The 17926-nt window shown below is 41.7% G+C and overlaps 1 protein-coding gene across 11 annotated transcripts in view; it reads right to left on the reverse strand.

Annotated features, from left to right (window-relative positions):
* Nucleotides 1-17926, reverse strand: part of SORCS1 (sortilin related VPS10 domain containing receptor 1) — a 518445-nt gene that overhangs the window by 317600 nt on the left and 182919 nt on the right. For all 11 annotated transcript variants that reach the window (XM_047826164.1, XM_047826162.1, XM_047826169.1 and 8 more), the window contains exon 2: nt 2825-2892. In XM_047826164.1, coding sequence (XP_047682120.1) covers nt 2825-2892 — 68 coding nt within the window. The remainder of the gene's footprint in view (nt 1-2824; nt 2893-17926) is intronic.

Raw genomic sequence — 17926 nt, forward strand, 5'->3', positions numbered from 1 at the left:
AAAAACGGTTACTTACCGAGCATCATCTATGGGATAAATCCAGTGCTCTGGACTGTGGATGTAATGAGAATACCTAAACCCTGGTGTGTCCCCAGCAACTGCCCCCCACAATTTTTGGCAAGTTTTTTGAAAAGCAAGTAAGTCTTCTATATTAACACCCCCAAAGAGATTCCCTAAAGACCAAACACGGGCATCACGTGGCGCCCAAAAATGCACACCCTACCAAAGCATATATCAAGTATTCTAAATATCTTTTTCTTTATCCTTGCCTCTTTTCTAAATTATATTTTCATTAAGGCATGGATTATTTTATCAAAGTATTAAAATGATAGTTCTAATGGTATAGAGCACCCATAATAGTTATTTGCCACAAATGACAAGTATAACATAGGACATACATGGCAAATGATTATGGTGGGTATATCATAAAATTAAATATATGTGGGTATATTACATGTGTATACATGCGTGTGTATATATGTATGTGTATTTGTGTGTGTGTGTGTATGTATATATCCTCCGCTGAAATTGAGGGGTTTGATTGAAGGTAAGATTGAAGGGTCAGCAGATTGCCCCTGCCATACTTTCCTAAGCTTAAGGCCATTGGAGGTTGCTCCTTCAGAAGAAAGACCTGGTATTACTGGTCGTCATTTTTATTTTACTAACCCTCTCCCCTAAGGTGAGAGAGAACTATTCTCCCTCAGCTGGTCACAGTGGCCCCGTGAGAGGGAAATGGGTGCGGCGAACCTGAGTTTCTGTAGTCTAGGGCAAGCTGTTCCTCCTGGCCCCGGGCATGCCCTTCCCACCACTCAGGTTGAGACTTAGGGCTGCTGATAACCTCTGTCCCACTGAGACAGAACTGCATATCTTTTAATTTTCTAATATGCTGACAACACTTTATACAGCAGATGCACTGAGGAATGAAAGCTGGCTTTTACTTTCATGTATGTACATGCATTAGATAAATCTATCAGGGAAGCAGAAGCCTACTCAGTCACAGCCTGACGAAGGGGTACTGAATTCAAACAACAGAGCAAGTGTCAGGTTCTTAATGCATTAAAAGAACTGTACTTTTTCAAGCTCCTTCCACATTCCCCACACTTTAATTTAGTGACATAATTTCCTTGGGACAGAAACTCTGCATTACTGACCTTCCAGTTGGAGGAGGAGTTCAATAATCTAAACACCTTACAGCCAAAACATAAGAGACTCTTAAAAACTGAGAACAAACTGAGGGTTGATGGGGGGGTGGGAGGGAGGGGAGGGAAGGTGATGGGCATTGAAGAGGGCATCTTTTGGGATGAGCACTGGGTGTTGTATGGAAACCAATTTGACAATAAATTTCATATATTTAAAAATAAATAAATAAACAAACAAACACCTCACAACAAACACAAGAACAGGATTCTATCCTTTTCTTTGGTCCGCTGGGGTTTTCCTAAAGCACACAACAATTTATTTTTGGGCTTCTTATACATAGTATGAAGTCTAATGGAAAATAGCCATCAGGTTAAAACAAAATTCAATGAACATCCTTTTTGTGTGGTAGATTCCCTTAGATTTCACAGGGGCAGGCCCTGCGACCAAACTGTTACTATGTAAAGTAACCTCCTCCCCACCACCCCTGTCATTGTTCACTATAGCAGGCATGGACCCCTGGCATGAAGGGCAGATTGGAATCTCTCTCCCTAGACTTTAGCCCTGAGACTGAGGACCAGCAGCTAGTCTCTTCTGGTCATGTTAACTGACAGGTGATGAAATTCCCCACTGGTCTTACATAGAGGACACCTGCTAGCTTGTGTCTGCCCTGAGACTACTCTCAGTGTCTCTGTTATTAGTATACCCCTTCCCCCTTTATCTGTGCACACAAGTGTATGTATTCAGGAATGGCTGATCAGAAGTGATATACACCATGTTTAAGCCATCGTTACACCCAGGGCACTGACCAATCAGACTCTGGGCTGGATGTCAACCCCATGATCACTGAATATCACCCCTGAAGTCATCTCCATCCTCTTCCAGGCCTGGGGACTGTCACAAGATCCAAGCGTAACCAATCAGAGCCAGTGCTCTCCTGTTGGTTTGGGTGTGGACACGTGACATAGGCTGGCAAAGACCCCATCGGGATTAGATCAATAAAGCAGATTTTTAGAAACAAACAGAACATATAGTCCCCAAGAACAAAAGGGGAGAATAGCTGCCTGGATTTCTGAGGATGTTTCTGTCCCTAGTTTCACCCCAACTGCACATTTGTGCTGGTGTTCAGTGAGTTTGTGCTAGCCTGAAGGATCTATGGCATGGCATTCCCCTGGAAAAGAATTTACTGCACCTTCTTACATGTGTGAGGCAACACACTGTGAATCCCAGAGATGAAGGCATGTATGCGAGTGTGTGTGCACACCTGTGCGCTGGTGAGCTGAGGGCCAGGAAGGGAAGCAGTGCAGAATCTACACTGGAAGGTTCCCCGGGCACTGCAAAACCAGAGGTGAGGTTGATCTCCTCTTCAAAGACACCTGCATTCCCTCACTGCTGCTCCAATGAGCTCAAAGATCAGCGAGAACTGAGGGGAACCCAAATGCGTCAGGACAATCTGATGAACAGTTTTGCAAAAAGACCTGTGACCAATACAAACTTAGAAAGAAGGAAGGATCTGGCCTGCCTGGAGATAAATCCCAACCCATGACTAAGGCAAACAGCAAAAAGGGGAGGCAACAAGAACACATAACCAAAAATCCTCCCACCAGGGAAAAGGAGGTGAGGGAGAGCAGTCTTGGGTGTGATGCTCAAGGAACACAGTAACCGTTAGCTCACTTTATCTACGTACCTCCAAAGCGAGCTCTCAGTGATGCTCCCCAGGTTATAGTCATACAGCTTTGTCAAAATGAGAATCACCTGAAGGCAAAAGAAGAGATCACGGTTAGTCTCCAACAATTACAATCTCATAGCTGTGAAATGGCCCAAGGGAGGACTCAGGATTCAGTTAATAGGTGCTTAACATAATTGAATGAATTGTTACAACATTGCTTATGCTGACTGGGGAAGGGTTTTGCCAGTACCTTCCTTTATTTTAAAAAAAAAATTTTTTTTCAACGTTTATTTATTTTGGGGACAGAGAAAGACAGAGCATGAATGGGGGAGGGGCAGAGAGAGGGAGACACAGAATCGGAAACAGGCTCCAGGCTCTGAGCCATCAGCCCAGAGCCTGACGCGGGGCTCGAACTCACAGACCGCGAGATCGTGACCTGGCTGAAGTCGGACGCTTAACCGACTGCGCCACCCAGGCACCCCTCCAGTACCTTCCTTTAAACTGCTCAGACCTGATCCCCTCCCCAACTTCTCTCTGTATCCTGCAGGAAGCGTTACCTGCCCATCCAGGCAATCCTTACCCTAGTGGGCTTAAGGCTTTCAGGGAAGACTAGCAAAGCTGTCAAATGTGCACCCTGCAAGGGGCCAGTGAGCAGATGGTCAGGAAAGAGAAAGGTCAATGTTGTAGCTCCCAGCCCTAGTATCTGTACCACACTGGGCAGGATGCTTTGCTTCTCTGAACCTCAATATTCCCGACTACTAAAGAAATGGGGGCAGTAATGCTATTGCCTAGAAAGGGCTGCTGTGCGGAGTTAAATTAGGTAATACATGCTAATTATTCTTCAATTTGCATAGCGTTTTTAAATGTCAGTTCCTTCCCTTTCTTTTGCTTTGTAGGTTTGGCTTTATTGATGTTTCCTGATTCTCCACAATTTCTGGGAAAGCCACTGGATGGAATCCATGCTTCCACAGGGCTCAGCAAGAACATTCTAAAAGGAGCATATTTATGCTCTGTGGGGTCCTGAAGCTTACAGGATTTGGGGAACCCTCCATAAGGAGCAGAATATAAACTTATGAATTTAAACTTAGGGACGGGTCCCAGGAAGGGGCCTCTGCAGTTGAGGGATACTGACATTTCAGCTTCATTAGCGTCACAGCAAACCCCCATCTGATTTGAGCCCAGTGCTGCTGTCCACATCACTCAGAGGAACCCCAACTACTTAGTTCTTTCTTTCAAAATTCATTAACCATTTATTAAGAACCCAGGATTTCCCCCCCGATGCCCAGGAGAACATAAATACAGATGGGGCCTGCTGGTCTGTGATCCAGTTAGGACAGGACAAGCTCACCAAACAAAACCTAGGTTGAAAGACAGCTGATCTACCCCTCCTCGGTCCTACTGACACTCAGCATGGCAGCTGGAGAAGGCTGCTTCTCCAGACATCTGCAGTTACGCCAAGGGTCCCCCGGGTACCTAGAGCTCATGAGCACCAGGACACTTGGGAAGATTCAACAGAGCAGTGAGTTCCTAACCAGTGATTTCCCAGCCCTCATTTATTCTTCTTACATAAGGACCAGAACTTATAGGTGTGATCCGTTTTCTGTTGAGATTTCCATTTCTCTCCTAATTCTCATAGCCTAGAACATTTGGCCCAGGCTTGCTGTTTCCAATTCAGCAGAAAAATGTTGACATCGACTTCCAGGATTTTCCCGGAAGACCAAGGGATCAGTTCTAGTCACAGTGAGCACAAAAGATTCTAACCTTGAATTCCAAGGCAGAAAGCTGCCAAGGAATGCTGAATCCTTCCAAGTTCCACTCTGCTAGCACAGGGCTTGATTAAGGCACAAACTTTAATGAGCAGATTCCCAACACTTCTTTCACAGCAAGCAAACTGGAACTCTACAACCTTAGGTTTGTTCCAAGTTCACAGGAAGGAAGAAATATGGTAACTCAAAGATGGGCAGAGATCTCAGGACCCATGCTCTAAGGCCACCCCTGTCCTAAACCACAGCACAGGCTTCCTTCAAGGAACTGTTCAAAACTTGCTTACTTTTTTTCTTAATTTTTTTAAAGTTTATTTCTTGAGAGAGAGAGAACACAAGCAGGGGAGGGGCAGAAAGAGAGGGAGAGAGAGTCCCAACCAAGTTCTGTACCATCAGTAAGGAGTCCGACCTGGGGCTCAAACCCATAAACCATGAGCCAAAACCAAGAGTCAGGAGGTTAACCAACTGAGCCACCCAGGTGCCCCTCAAAACTTGCTTCTTTAGTAAAATGTGAGCATGTGTGAAACATTGGGCACCCTATGGGTACATCAGATGGTGCACCTATGGTGGGGGCATATGCTTAACAGGTCTGCGTGCCAATTAAGTTGCTCTAAGTGTTAAATTTCAATCACCACTATCCCAGGAACACTGATCAGTGGCAGCAGGGTGGCTGTTTGTTGGAAGACAGAGTGATGTTGCCACTCTACCTTGGTAGGATTTTACCTAAGAGGCCTACGAATCCTTCACCAAGAAAATGGGGGTGTGGACATAAAGCACTTGTGGGTAGTTGCTCTCTTGTCACAATACAGCAGGAAACTAAATAATAAAGTTTAGCTGGGCACAGGCTGCATCTCTTATCCATCTGACAAGGGAATTCAGAGAGGCCCCAGAGAAGGAAGCTTTTAACCCAGCAGGTAATGGTGCAGAGTCTGTCTGTCTCTGTCTCTGTCTCTGTCTCTCTCTCTCTCTCTCTCTCTCTCACACACACACACACACACACACACACACACACACACACACAAACTGTTTAAACAATTCACAGGCAGGTGGGCAGGTAGGTAAAAATCCACTCCCTGACTCTCTTTGAGGGGCTAGTAAAACTAAAATGCCACTGATACACTCAGGCAGTTTATCAATACTGCACTAGAAGAGGTGTCCTTTCTGGCATTCCAAAGCATATCTGCTTGAATCAATCTCATCTTTCTGTTCTCAGAATGAGAGCAAGAAAGAAGGGGGAACTGCTAACCTTTAGTTGTGTCTCCAATGGATTCTTTGTAATCTCTCTCTTCCTCTTTTTCCCCCAGTTCACAGTCTATGTGCATTATTTACCCTCATATTTATCCCATATTCCTGGATAGTGATCCATCATTATGTTTAATCTGGTTTGTTGTGGGTTCTTTGTTTTTCTGTTCTGGTTAATTAGCAATAGAATTTAATGTAATTAGTACCTGTTAAAGGGACCACAACTTAAACTGCCAGTATGAGATGAGAAAAAGGGGAAAATGCAATGGCCTGCCTCTTCTGGACCCATTGTCTAATATGTTTTGTGCATTTTACAAACGTTAAAAGAAAAAAACAAGATCTGTGAAGTTTTTTCATCAAGTGAACTGTTATATGTACTTAAAATACATAAATAGTAATTTATTTTTATTCATTCAGTAAACAACTTTCCTGTATAGATTTAATTCTGAGCCTAACTGCACAGCTTTTAATTATAAATCCAATCAAAGAGAGCAAGACTGTTTTGATGGATACACACACAAAATGGAATGCTCATCAGCATTGCATTTCTTTCCATATCTTTTTTTTTATTATATAGTACCAAAATATCCCTGATTCCAAACAATAAGTGATGACCATATGGTAAAGGTTTTTTTTTTTAGGTTCCTCTTTAAATCTTAGGATACTTTCTTTTTTTAAATTTTTTTAATGTTTATTTATTTTTGAGAGAGATAGAGACAGAGGGCGAGCAGGAGGAGGGGCAGAGGGAGAGGGAGACACAGAATCCGAAGCAGGCTCCAGGCTTCGAGCTGTCAGGATAGAGCCGGATACAGGGCTCAAACTCACAAACTGAGAAATCATGACCTGAGCCAAAGTCAGATACCTAACCAACTGAGCCACCCAGGGGCCCCAGGATACTTTCTTTAAATGGCTATAATCCAACTGTCAGTGGCTTAACCACCTCTACCTACACTTTGCCAGGATCTCAGCACCCAGTTATTTCTGGGACTTTCCACAGTGGCACACTGAAGGATTCCCCAACCAGTCTAGGAGCCATCTGTCCTGTTCTTCTGCTGTGGCTCCTTCCTGCCATATCCATTGCTTACAAAGCTACTGGGGGAAACTTCACGTTGTCCATATGTATAAAGAGCGTGTTGAAGCCAACCTTCCAAGCTGTTACATTAATTCCTTAGAAGGTTTAACCACAGTGGTGGTAGTGGATATCCCTGAAGTGTTCCTAACTGTAGGGGGCAAGTTCTCAGTTTTTCCCCATTGAGAATATTAGCTGTGGCCTTTCATATGTGGCCTTTATGATGTAGAGGCATGTTACTTCTATCCCTAGTTTCTTGAGCATTTTTATCAGGAAAGGATGCTGTATTTTGTCAAATGGTTTTTCTGCATTTACCAGAAAGATCCTATGGTTCTTCTTTCTTTTATTAATGTGGTGGATCACATTGATTGATTTGTGAATATTGAACCAGCCCTGCAGCCCAAGAATAAATCCCACTTGATCATGGAGAATAACTCTTTCCAAGTACTGTCGTGGGAGGGTGCCGGAAACAATGCCAGGGTCTGTGCAGGGACGAGTGAGGTTCTTTGAGGTAGTGATCATGGGCTTCCTCCCAGGACTGAGCTAAATTTATACTATTTGGTCTCACCAAACTACTCCCTCTTTTCCCACAGTCTTCAAAGAAAGCTCCTGCTGAATAATTCCATCAACTCAACAACTCCAGTTCTCACCCAACCCTCTGTACATAGGTGCCAATAAATCATCACATTAAAACATGTGGTAATATACACATATACACAATGGAATATTATTAGGCCATTAAAAAGAAAACCCTCCCATTTCTGCCAACACGGATGAAACAGGAGGGCATTTTGCCAGGTGAAATAAGACAGTGGAAAATAGTGTATGTATCACTTATATGCAGAATATAAAAGAAACAAACAAAAACTGATTTTATAGAGACAGAATAGAATGGCAGCTGTTAGGAGCTAGGAGGGAAGGGGAGATGGGGCGATCCAAGTCAAAGGTACAAACTTTCAGTTATAAGAAGTTCTGAGGCTCTGGGGGCACCTGGGTGGCTCAGTGGGTTAAGCATCCAACTCTGGTTCAGGTCACGATATCACAGTTTGTGAGTTCAATCCCCACATCGGGCTCTGTGCTGACAGCTGAGAGCCTGCTTTGGATTATCTGTCTCCCTCTCTCTTTGCCCCTCATCTGTGCTTTATCTCTCAAAAATAAATAAAACATTTTTTAAAAAGAAGTTCTGAGTCTCTAATGTACAGCAGGGCGACTATAATTAATTATACAATATTGTATATTTGAAAGTTACTGAGAGTAGATCTTAGGCATTCTCACCGAGAGAGAGAGAGAGAGAGAGAGAGAGAGAGAGAGAGAGAGAGATACCTATGCAAGGTGATGGATATGTTAATCATCTCTATCTTAGCAACCATTACACAATGCATATGTATATCAAAGCATCATCACACTGTGTACTTTAAATATATACAATTATATTTGTCAATTATTCCTCAATAAAGATGGTCGTGGGGGGTGAACAACCATCACAATGGACGGGGGGGGGGCAGGAAAAGGCCAATATGCCCCTCCCCTCATCTAACCTCAACTTCCCTCTGCACTGAGTTATGAAACAGGAACATTCATAGAGATAGACACACTAGTATATGGATGGCTATTAACAGTGTTCTAGTGTAAAACAGCAAAACCCAGGAAAAAATATTCTGCTGCAGCAAAACGTCAGGGCAAGTCTTATTTCCAGGTGTGCGTTCGGCTGTCTTAACATGGAAGCACCCTAGATTTACACATTGGCAGCCTCCAGTATGCCAAGTAGCTGGCCAGATGACACCTTTGAATGTGACGGCATGTTTTTTTTTTAATTAACTGAAAAACATCATTTAGAAATGAAAACCCACACATTTAAGGACCCCCCTAAAATTCCTTCCTGGTAACCTGATTCTACACAATATATTTGTGAAAACAACTGTATTAATTCCTAGACCAATGTTTATTCCACACTTCTCAAGTAGAAGGATAGGAATTCTCCATTTCTTTTCCTAAGGAAGAAACACAGTGTACTGACCCTTTCCCGTGCTAACTTAAAACAGTGTATCCCAGAAGAAGGCAGATGGAAGGTTAGGGCATCAATGAATCTCCCATTCCCCCTACTCCCTAAGAAGAATGTAAATATTCCCCCTGTAAGTGGTCTCTTCTAATTCTTTAGCTAAGGAGCAGACTAGCAACTTGCTTGATAGAGGGCTGCTGAGAATGTTTTGAAGGAGGAGCTGGTCTAACAAGCTTACTATTCTTCTTAAACAATGAATTTTGGCCAGGTAACTGTGGGAGAACTTATGGACATTTAGGGAGAGGTGAGTTCTATCAGAACCCTTGGCCTGGCCACTGCCCTTTACCTCAACTCGTCTTCAACTCTGGCAAATCCTAGAAAAGCAACACATGTCCCCTTCTTTTTCAATTATTAATGATTTGCATTCCTTTTTTTCTTTTTTCCTTTTTCTGTGTCCAATTGCAGAAGTGGATTCTAATCCCAGGGAAAGAAAACAAAAGGGTGGCCTTGGCCTCCTTGACAGTGAGCTGTTTGGGCATTAAGATCCTAAAGTCTCTTTCATTCCTGAAGGTCTACAGTTCCAGTTCCTGAATAATGTAGATGGTGACACAGGTCCTGGTCTATAAAACAAGGCATTTTCTTTTGTATTTCTCTCTGTTACTGGTGCTTCAGGGCTGGCCTGGGCAGGTGTTTCTGTCATTGTAACACATGGGGAGGTTCCATAGAACTCAACCATGCTACTGTTCATAATTCCACCTACCTGGGCTGGGCCACAGTCCTGCTTGGGTGCACAATGGCAAAGCCACACTGAAGATGCCAGCAGGTTGGTTCAGGGATGAAAGCTGACTACCTCCGTCCTTTCTCCACCAGCTTCCAGCATGCCCTGGTATTTCCTCACCTGGTGTTTGCTCTATCTCAGATGGCCACCTCTCCTTACTACAGCTGCTTGCCAAGGACCATTTGGTTGGATATTTTTAAATATGTGGATAGAAGTGATATGGGGACAAAAAATTGTAAGGTCTGAAGAGATCTGGAGCAATCTTTCAGGGGACTGAATAACTGCATAAAATATAAAGAGGGGTGTCCAAGAGCCAGAAATCTGTTTTCTTTTGGGTTGTTTTCTTTACATTCCAGTTTTAGGGAAAAAAAGTAAACTTACAGCAGTTTTCCTAAAAATATGCATATTCCAGATTGTGTCTTTGGCTCAGAAAGCATTTATTCAACTTTCTAACTTAAACAGAAGTTCTAATTCTTTTGAGTAGCTATGAATTCTTTAAGAATCTGATCTAATAAAATCTATGAGCATAAAACAATGAATATAACTTTAATGATATCACTGATCTCCCGAATCCTAGGGGGGTCATGAATGCAAGGATAAGAGCCCCTTATAATTTCCAGAAAATGAGAGCTTTCTTCAGAAGAAAGAACTTTTGGCTTTAAAATTCTACACATTTAATTCAATAAACATTTATTAAGCCATCTTAAGAGGCAAGGATAAAATAAATAAATATATATATATATATATATATATATATATATATATATATATATATATGCTGTGAGGACACAAAGGGAGAATGAGACTCAGGACCCGTCCCTGGAAGCTCACAGTCAAGTAAAGAGGCAGAGTTGTACACAGATGGTCACACTAAGGTCACTAAGGTCACACTAAGTTGTACACAGATGGTCACACGCAAGAGAAAAGTGTTTAAATCTCTGAGAGAGGAAGAAAGAAAAGTATAATCGGGTATAGACTCTTACAAAAAAAGACAGTCAAGACAAATCCCAGATGATGTGTATGATTCTGTTGGAGACGAAAGGCTACAGAGCTGGTTTTCTAAGGGAAGGGAGCGAGAAGATAGAGGTCCTGAGGTGTGAAAGCTTACAGAGGAATCAGCAGAGAGCAAGTCCTTGAGTTTAGCTAAGGCTTACATTAGGGGTAAGGATGCACAGAATATCAGAATAGACACATACATCTGGCTATTCTGTGGAGGCCTTAATTATAGGCTAACACTATGCTCTCCCGAAAACAAATAAATGAGCAAACAAACACTTTGGAATCAGAAGACCAGACTTTGAGTCTTGGTTTAGCCACCATATCTGTTAGCATGTCTCTGGCAGCAAGCAACAGAATAGTAAAAATAATTCAAATAATATGGGATATATTGTCTCATATAACAAGATGTCCACAGTTTACGCAGTTCCGGGACTAATGTAGCCTCACAATGCTGTCAAGCAGCCACACGATATATGTATGTATGTCCTCTCTGATGGAGTCAATACTTAGTGCCGGGTGCCCTCACTCACACGGCGGCCATAACACTTCTTTGCAGCATATGCAGACCCAGTCACACTCACTGAAGTAAAGAAGGACCTCTAGTGTATATCTGCATTTGTTTGGTTTGGTTTGGTTTGGGTTTTAGCTTATAAAGGAAACTCTTTCCCAAAGCCCTCGGAGCAAAATCTCTGCTGTCTCAATGACCAGGGATTCAGCCACGTGCCACATCATGGCTTCAATGAAAGTGGAGAAAACAAGGACGATAGAGGTCTGGGGATAGACTTGCTGTTTTCCATGGTAAGAGATGGGCCCTGCCAGTAACAGAAAAGTGGGTAGAGGCTGCTGAGCAGTATCTGTCACTGTGTGACCTCAAAGAACAACTAGCAGTGTCTGTCACTGTGTGACCTCAAAGAAGTCACTTAAATATTGAACAGACTCATTAAAAACAAACATTAAAAAAAAAGAGATAATGTTATCTCTCCTTAGTCTCTTAGAGATGGGAGAAACAAACAATAGAAGTGGACAGATTCTGTGAAAATGTTAAAGTACTCCGCAAATTTAAGTAGTTGCTATTATTAATAACATCTAACATTTACTGGATGCATAGTCCGTGTGCCAAATTTAAATATTAAGGACATTTCAAGTAATTCTCTCTCTCTTTCTCTCTCTTTCTGTCTCTCTCTCTCTTTTCTGATGAGGAAATTGAGGCACAAAGAGGCTAAGTGATTTAAATTATTTAGCTGGTAAGTGGTGGACAAGTTTAACTCACATTATACATAGACTCTTATCGGTGCTTCATTACCCTCATGGTATGTTATCCTAATTAAGTGTTCCGGTAACTAAAGGCAAGACAGAACTGGGTCCTCACTTTGTGTCCAATTCAAAAGTATTGGAGACCTATTGTCCTTCAGACGTGTTACTGGCCACAGACCACTCCTTACTCTTCCTTCTTTCAGACATCCCTGGGATATTTTTTTTTTCCTCATTGAGACAAACTTGAGTTTTAATTCCTCACTGACTTTACATAAATGGCATTTCCATTTGCTGTTTTTAATTTATTTTTTAAAGCTTTTGAACCTTGGTGAAATTCATTGTTAGGAGATGATCCTTCTACTTCAATCACAGAACTTGGCAGCCTCCAGATGAGGGTTCCGGACAATGAATGCATGCACATCTAAGTGAAGATTTCAACAGAACAGCTTATGGTATCTTCATTTTCAGAAGAGTTAAGTGAATGTGGAATTGAGCTCCATTTGAGTCATCAAAGGGAGGAGAAATCAATAATAGCTAAATCAGAGTAAGAGACCTCAGAAGGGAGTTGAAAGATTAGTATAATGGCGCACACAACAACCATACACAGGAATTTTAAGTCATCAGATGGCGGTAATCCAGAACATACAAACTCAGTGTGAAAAGAAAACCAGTAGAAAGGGTGGGGTGAATTTGGGGTGTGGGGCCAGCCAGAAAGCAATCAGTAGATTTTTGCCCCTGGAGAGTCCTTAATTCCAAATGGTCTTCACGTTTTCTAAGAGCCCACACCTAATTTAATGTAATGCTTGTTTATGTAATATCCTCTGAATGACACTGAAATGGTGTGTTAGATGGCTACTGCACCTCTCCTGGGGAGCTTACAAGACCAGACAGCCAACAGTGCTGCAGACACAGGGATAGACAGATAACTGACTCTGTGCCGGGAGACACAGAGCAAACCACAGCATATGGAACAGTCCTTGTGGAAGGTAGAATGTTTTTAAGTAAAATTTGCTATATTCTCCCTCTGAGTCTGTTCCCATCTAGAGGTCATTTGCAGCTAAGATGTGCGGCCACTGATGGCACATGAGCTGGGGAGCATTGTCCCAGGAATTTCCACGTGAGGAAAACTGCAGCTCTCACTCACGGCAACTCACATCTCTCCCCACTCTGTGTGCTGAAAGTCAAGTTCTCTCCTGGTAGTGACTAACAAAGAAATGCATGTAATAAAAGGCTATTATACTCTATTCCTAGAGCTAGGTCATTGTATTTAGCAAACAAATCCAGTGGACTTAAGTTGTTCTTTGAAGCAAATCTTGAAAATAGGACTTATTCTCTATTCTCCAAGGTGACGGATACTATCAACTCCAAAAAAAGAAAAAAAAAAAAACAACTCTCTCCAAAATCTGTTAATCTCACAATGCTCACAATTCAGTCCTACATACCCTTGCCTCTTTCTCTTACTCCTCCTCTTCCTTTTTTAAATAAAAAATAGGCTTTGGGCACCTGGGTGGCTTAGTCTGTTGAGCATCCAACTCTGGATTTTGGCTCAGGTCATGATCCCAGGGTGGTGGGGTTGTGGGATCAAGCTCTGTGTCAGGCTCTATGTTGAGTGTGGAACCTGCTTAATATTCTCTCTCTGTCTTCCCTCTCCCCTCACTTTCTCTCTGTCTCTTAAAAAAAAAAAGAGGATAATTCCCAAAGCATATATCCATATCTAGTGGATAATGTTAACCATTTCATAGTCTCCTTCCTCTAAATTATTCTGCTCTAAATTATACTCTATTTTAGTCATCTGCATTAACACCAGGGGAACTAGAGAGATACTAAATTAAATGATCTTTTTTTTCCCCCTAGAAAAAAGCATGATACCAGTACCAGTGTAATCCTCAAAGAGTACCAAGATAAAGTGTACAATATATGAGAAAATGCATATTCAAGCCAAGCCCTCTTTATATAGGGAGAGTAAAATAGAAAAATTAAACAGACCTGGGAAGACCTACAGGCAGAGCTTCAAGACATGAACATAAATGGGCTAGGGAATGGGGGAACAGAAGCAGGGAATTCAGTGGATAGTTTGGAGAGACACAGTTCAAGGAAAACACATAGGATAACCCATGCAAGCCAAATGTTTCTTAAAGAAACAAAGTATTTACCATAATCTCCTCATTCCCCTCCATTATTTTTAGAAAGGAATGAACAGACCATCCTCCTTTGACTTAATCCCTATTTGAATTATGTCATTTGGCACAAATAAGGAGTTATAAAACAGTAAGAAGACATTTCTTTCAGTATCTTCTTTCTAGAAATCTAGAAAAGAAAGAGAGGAAACCCCTATGTTTCAGTAAAAGGGGAAAAAACCTGAGTTTGTCAGGAGAGAGAGAAGGGAGGTGAGGAATGGAAAAGTTCCCTTTTAACATCCCTGATACACTGATCTGAGGAATACAAACCTCCAAGCTCTCAAATCATTCTCTGTTTGAATTAGAGACACTATCTAAATATTAAACTCTTCCTATGTGAGAACCCACACACGAGATGAACACACCATTAAGCAGCAAACTGTGTGTTAATGATGAGGGGCCCTTCTGTTCTTATGCTTCCTGATATTAAGCTTCAATACAAAGAAATGACCCAAGTCATTCCTTTTCCACTTTTGCATCTTGGTTTTTATGTTGTTATTCATGGGTCTGAAGAGGTTAACTCAATTTTTTAAAATATTATTTTTCAAGGTTAACATAACATACTAACAGGAAGCTAATAAATAGAGACATGCATCTTATGGTGATCCAAGTGTCAGAAGAGGAACCTCAAGAAAAATGAAATTAAAAAATGAGAATACAGGCTGTATTTTTTTTTTCATTTTCTCTTCTCCTTTACCATTCAGTGAAACTAACAAAAGCAATAAGAACAAAAAATCAGAGAGAGTTAACACGGTAAGTTCAAATATTTTCCTTTACCATGGGGAAGTCTTAAGGTGAACCAGGGAGGAAGAGAAACATTTTACTGTCTTTTATAAAATAAATAAATAATCAATAACAACTGACCTTTATTAATAGATCTTTTGTTTGTCTTGTCTGAGTGCTAAGGTGTCATGGGACACAATTTGCCTGAGAGGAAATTCAAAACTTAAAAAAGCTGGCTTGAAAGTGAAATTTAAATAGCATCTGGAAATCCCAAGTAAAACTTATTAATAAGTAATAAAGTGTTCTGTTGGAAGAAAAAAAACCTATGGAAGTTAAGTGATTCTCATGCATTTCTTATAATTTAATCACAGAACCAAAATGCTTCCATAGGATTCCAGTTCTAATCCTCTCCAGTGGCATCTGGATGACTAAATATTTAGCATTTTGTCACTCTTTTAAAGGAAACTGATGACAAAATTAGGAAGGACTGCAAAGATCATGTAACTCTAACCACCTTGTCTGACAAATGGTGGAGGTTATACTTTTAGAAGAATCTGTTCTTAATCAGGAGCTTCTCAGAGTCAGGAATAATCTCAGCATGCCATATGCTGACTCGGTTATAGGAGCAGGAGCTCCTATGAACAGAAGGACTGGAGGGGGCCAGTTCTGACATGGGGGAGAGTTACAAGAAGTCAACTGAGGGAGGCATCTGGGTGGCTCAGTAGGTTAAGCGTCCAGCTTCGGCCCAGATCATGATCTCACAGTTCATGAGTCCAAACCCCGCATCAGGCTCTGTGCTGACAGCTCACAGCCTGGAGCCTGCTTCAGATTCTGTGTCTACCTCTCTCTCTGCCCCTCCTCTGCTCATTCTCTCTCTCTCTCTCTCTCTCTCTCTCTCTCTCTCTCTCTGCGCCTTCCTCCCTCCCTCTCTCTCTCTCAAAAAATAAACATTAAAAAGAAAAAGAAAAGTCAACTGAGGAATGTGACCAGTAGGATCAGGCCTAGACACGGTTTTGTGGGGATGACAGTCCTACAATTTGAAGGCCTCTTTTCAAGAAACAGAATACAAAATTATGAATAAAACGAGATTTAACAGACAGCACTTATTAGAATGACAAATTAGATCACAGCAAATTGCCAGTGCCTTAAAAATCTGCACACTTTTTTTTTTCTGAGATACCTTTAGGCAATTTTGGCAGAAATGAGAAAAGAGAACTGTTTTCTGATTGCGCCCTAGCTTTCCCTCTGTGCCTGAAACAATCGAAGCTTCCCCCCCAAACACCCAGCCTGCGAAGGAGCCCATGCCTGTGAAGACTCTCATTCTTGACCTTCATTGGCTTCACTTATTGGCCACCTTCGCATGGGATTCCACATGAGATGCTCATTAGATCTTTTCGAAGCAACTATCATTTCAGTGGTCCTGGGCTGTGAACCCGGACACATGGACATAAGCCTGAACTCTGACACTGAGGGCTTCAGTCTCCTCCATGGCTACACTACCCATCTGTAAGGTCTCTTCCCATTGTAATACCATCCACTGTCGAGCACCTCCATCTACGCTCTCGGTGCTGCCAGGCTTAGTAAATGCTACTGTCGTTGCTCAAGTTAGAGCTCTGAGCCTGCCTTCACTCGACCCCCCTGTTTTCTCCCCAAACCTCATCAGTCACTAAGCCCTAACCGCCTCTATCGTTAACCCCCCCTCACTGCTCTGGCCTGCTCCAGTGCCTCTAACGATGCCGCCACCCTCTCACCTCACTTCCCTCAAGCCACCCTCTGCCCTGCTACCACTGTAACCTTTTTTTTTTTTTTTTAAAGATCAATGTTGTTTTTTCCCCACTCTCTGGAATATCTGTGTGGCCTCCCATTGATCTTAAAGTTCAAATTTCATAAAGTAGAACATGGCTCCTACACGCACATTCCAGTCACTACGCTTCCAATGGTCGTTTATGCTCACAACTGCATGTGAACCCAGACATAATGTTCTCCTGCCTGACCTAAAGAACTTCAATATTTGTTAGTGGTCTGACTGACTGACTGTAGTTATATTGGTAATGGATTTTTCCAGGCATAAACAACACGTTCCAGTTACGTGAGCAATTATTGTAGCAAGCATCTAGAAAAGCAGGATAAAAAAAAAAAATCTGAGTAACTGTAACACAAGGGCAATGCTATTTCCTGAAATTGTTATCTTATGGATGACATTCCAAACACTGAATTTCCTCTTGAAAGTTTAGGCTGATTAAAGGATTAAATGCTACAGATAATTTAATGTTGTATATCTCTTTTGGGAGGGCTGGGTAGTTATAAAATATGCCTAGGAACCAATCCAAAGGTTTACTGATTTTTTTCTGTGCTATCATTCAAAAGTGTAAGCTTTCATGCAAGATACCCAAAAGCTGGCCAGGAACTGAAGAGATCTACTTCCCCTTGTGTGAATTTCTTCTATCTAGAAATGGGGAGCCCTGTATAAGTACAAGAACATCAGGGTACGTAGTTGGGATCAGAATCTGAATTCCAGGTTTTTCAACTATTTCCTAAAGGGCACTCAAAACTGCATCCTCTGTACAATGGGACAAAGCCAAATCAAGTATGGTGGCAGGTTGGAGACCTAAAGTTAGAAGATGAGAGGGCTGGATTCTGGTTACAGAGCCAATTTTAATTCCTGGTATGTGCTTAGTCAAGTGAACTCTTCCTCCCTCCCTTTTCCTATTGAATAAGATTAATAAAATTAGAATTCCATTTCTAACTGGATTGTTATCACCAGTTTACTTTAGGGAGTACTTAAAAAAATTGTCATTGTGCTAAGCATTTTAAATAATATAATCTATATACATTCTTAACTATCCTATAAAGCCAATGCTTGCGTTTATTTATTTGTTTGCCATTTTCAGATGGCAGAATTTAAGGAATTTGCCCAACATCAGCTAGAACATAAGTGGGAAGCTGGTATCTGAACTCAAATAAACTTAGACCAGAGCTCAGGTACTTAACCACCATGCTGCATGGCCTCTTTGGAGAGGGAAAGACAAGAGATTCAGAAAGTTTCAAAGAGTATACTTCCTGCTTTTAATCAGCCTGATGCTAAGCTCGGTCTGTCTACCTATCTGTCTATCTAT

Source organism: Prionailurus viverrinus, chromosome D2, assembly GCF_022837055.1.
Source record: "Prionailurus viverrinus isolate Anna chromosome D2, UM_Priviv_1.0, whole genome shotgun sequence".
Lineage (NCBI taxonomy): Eukaryota > Metazoa > Chordata > Mammalia > Carnivora > Felidae > Prionailurus > Prionailurus viverrinus.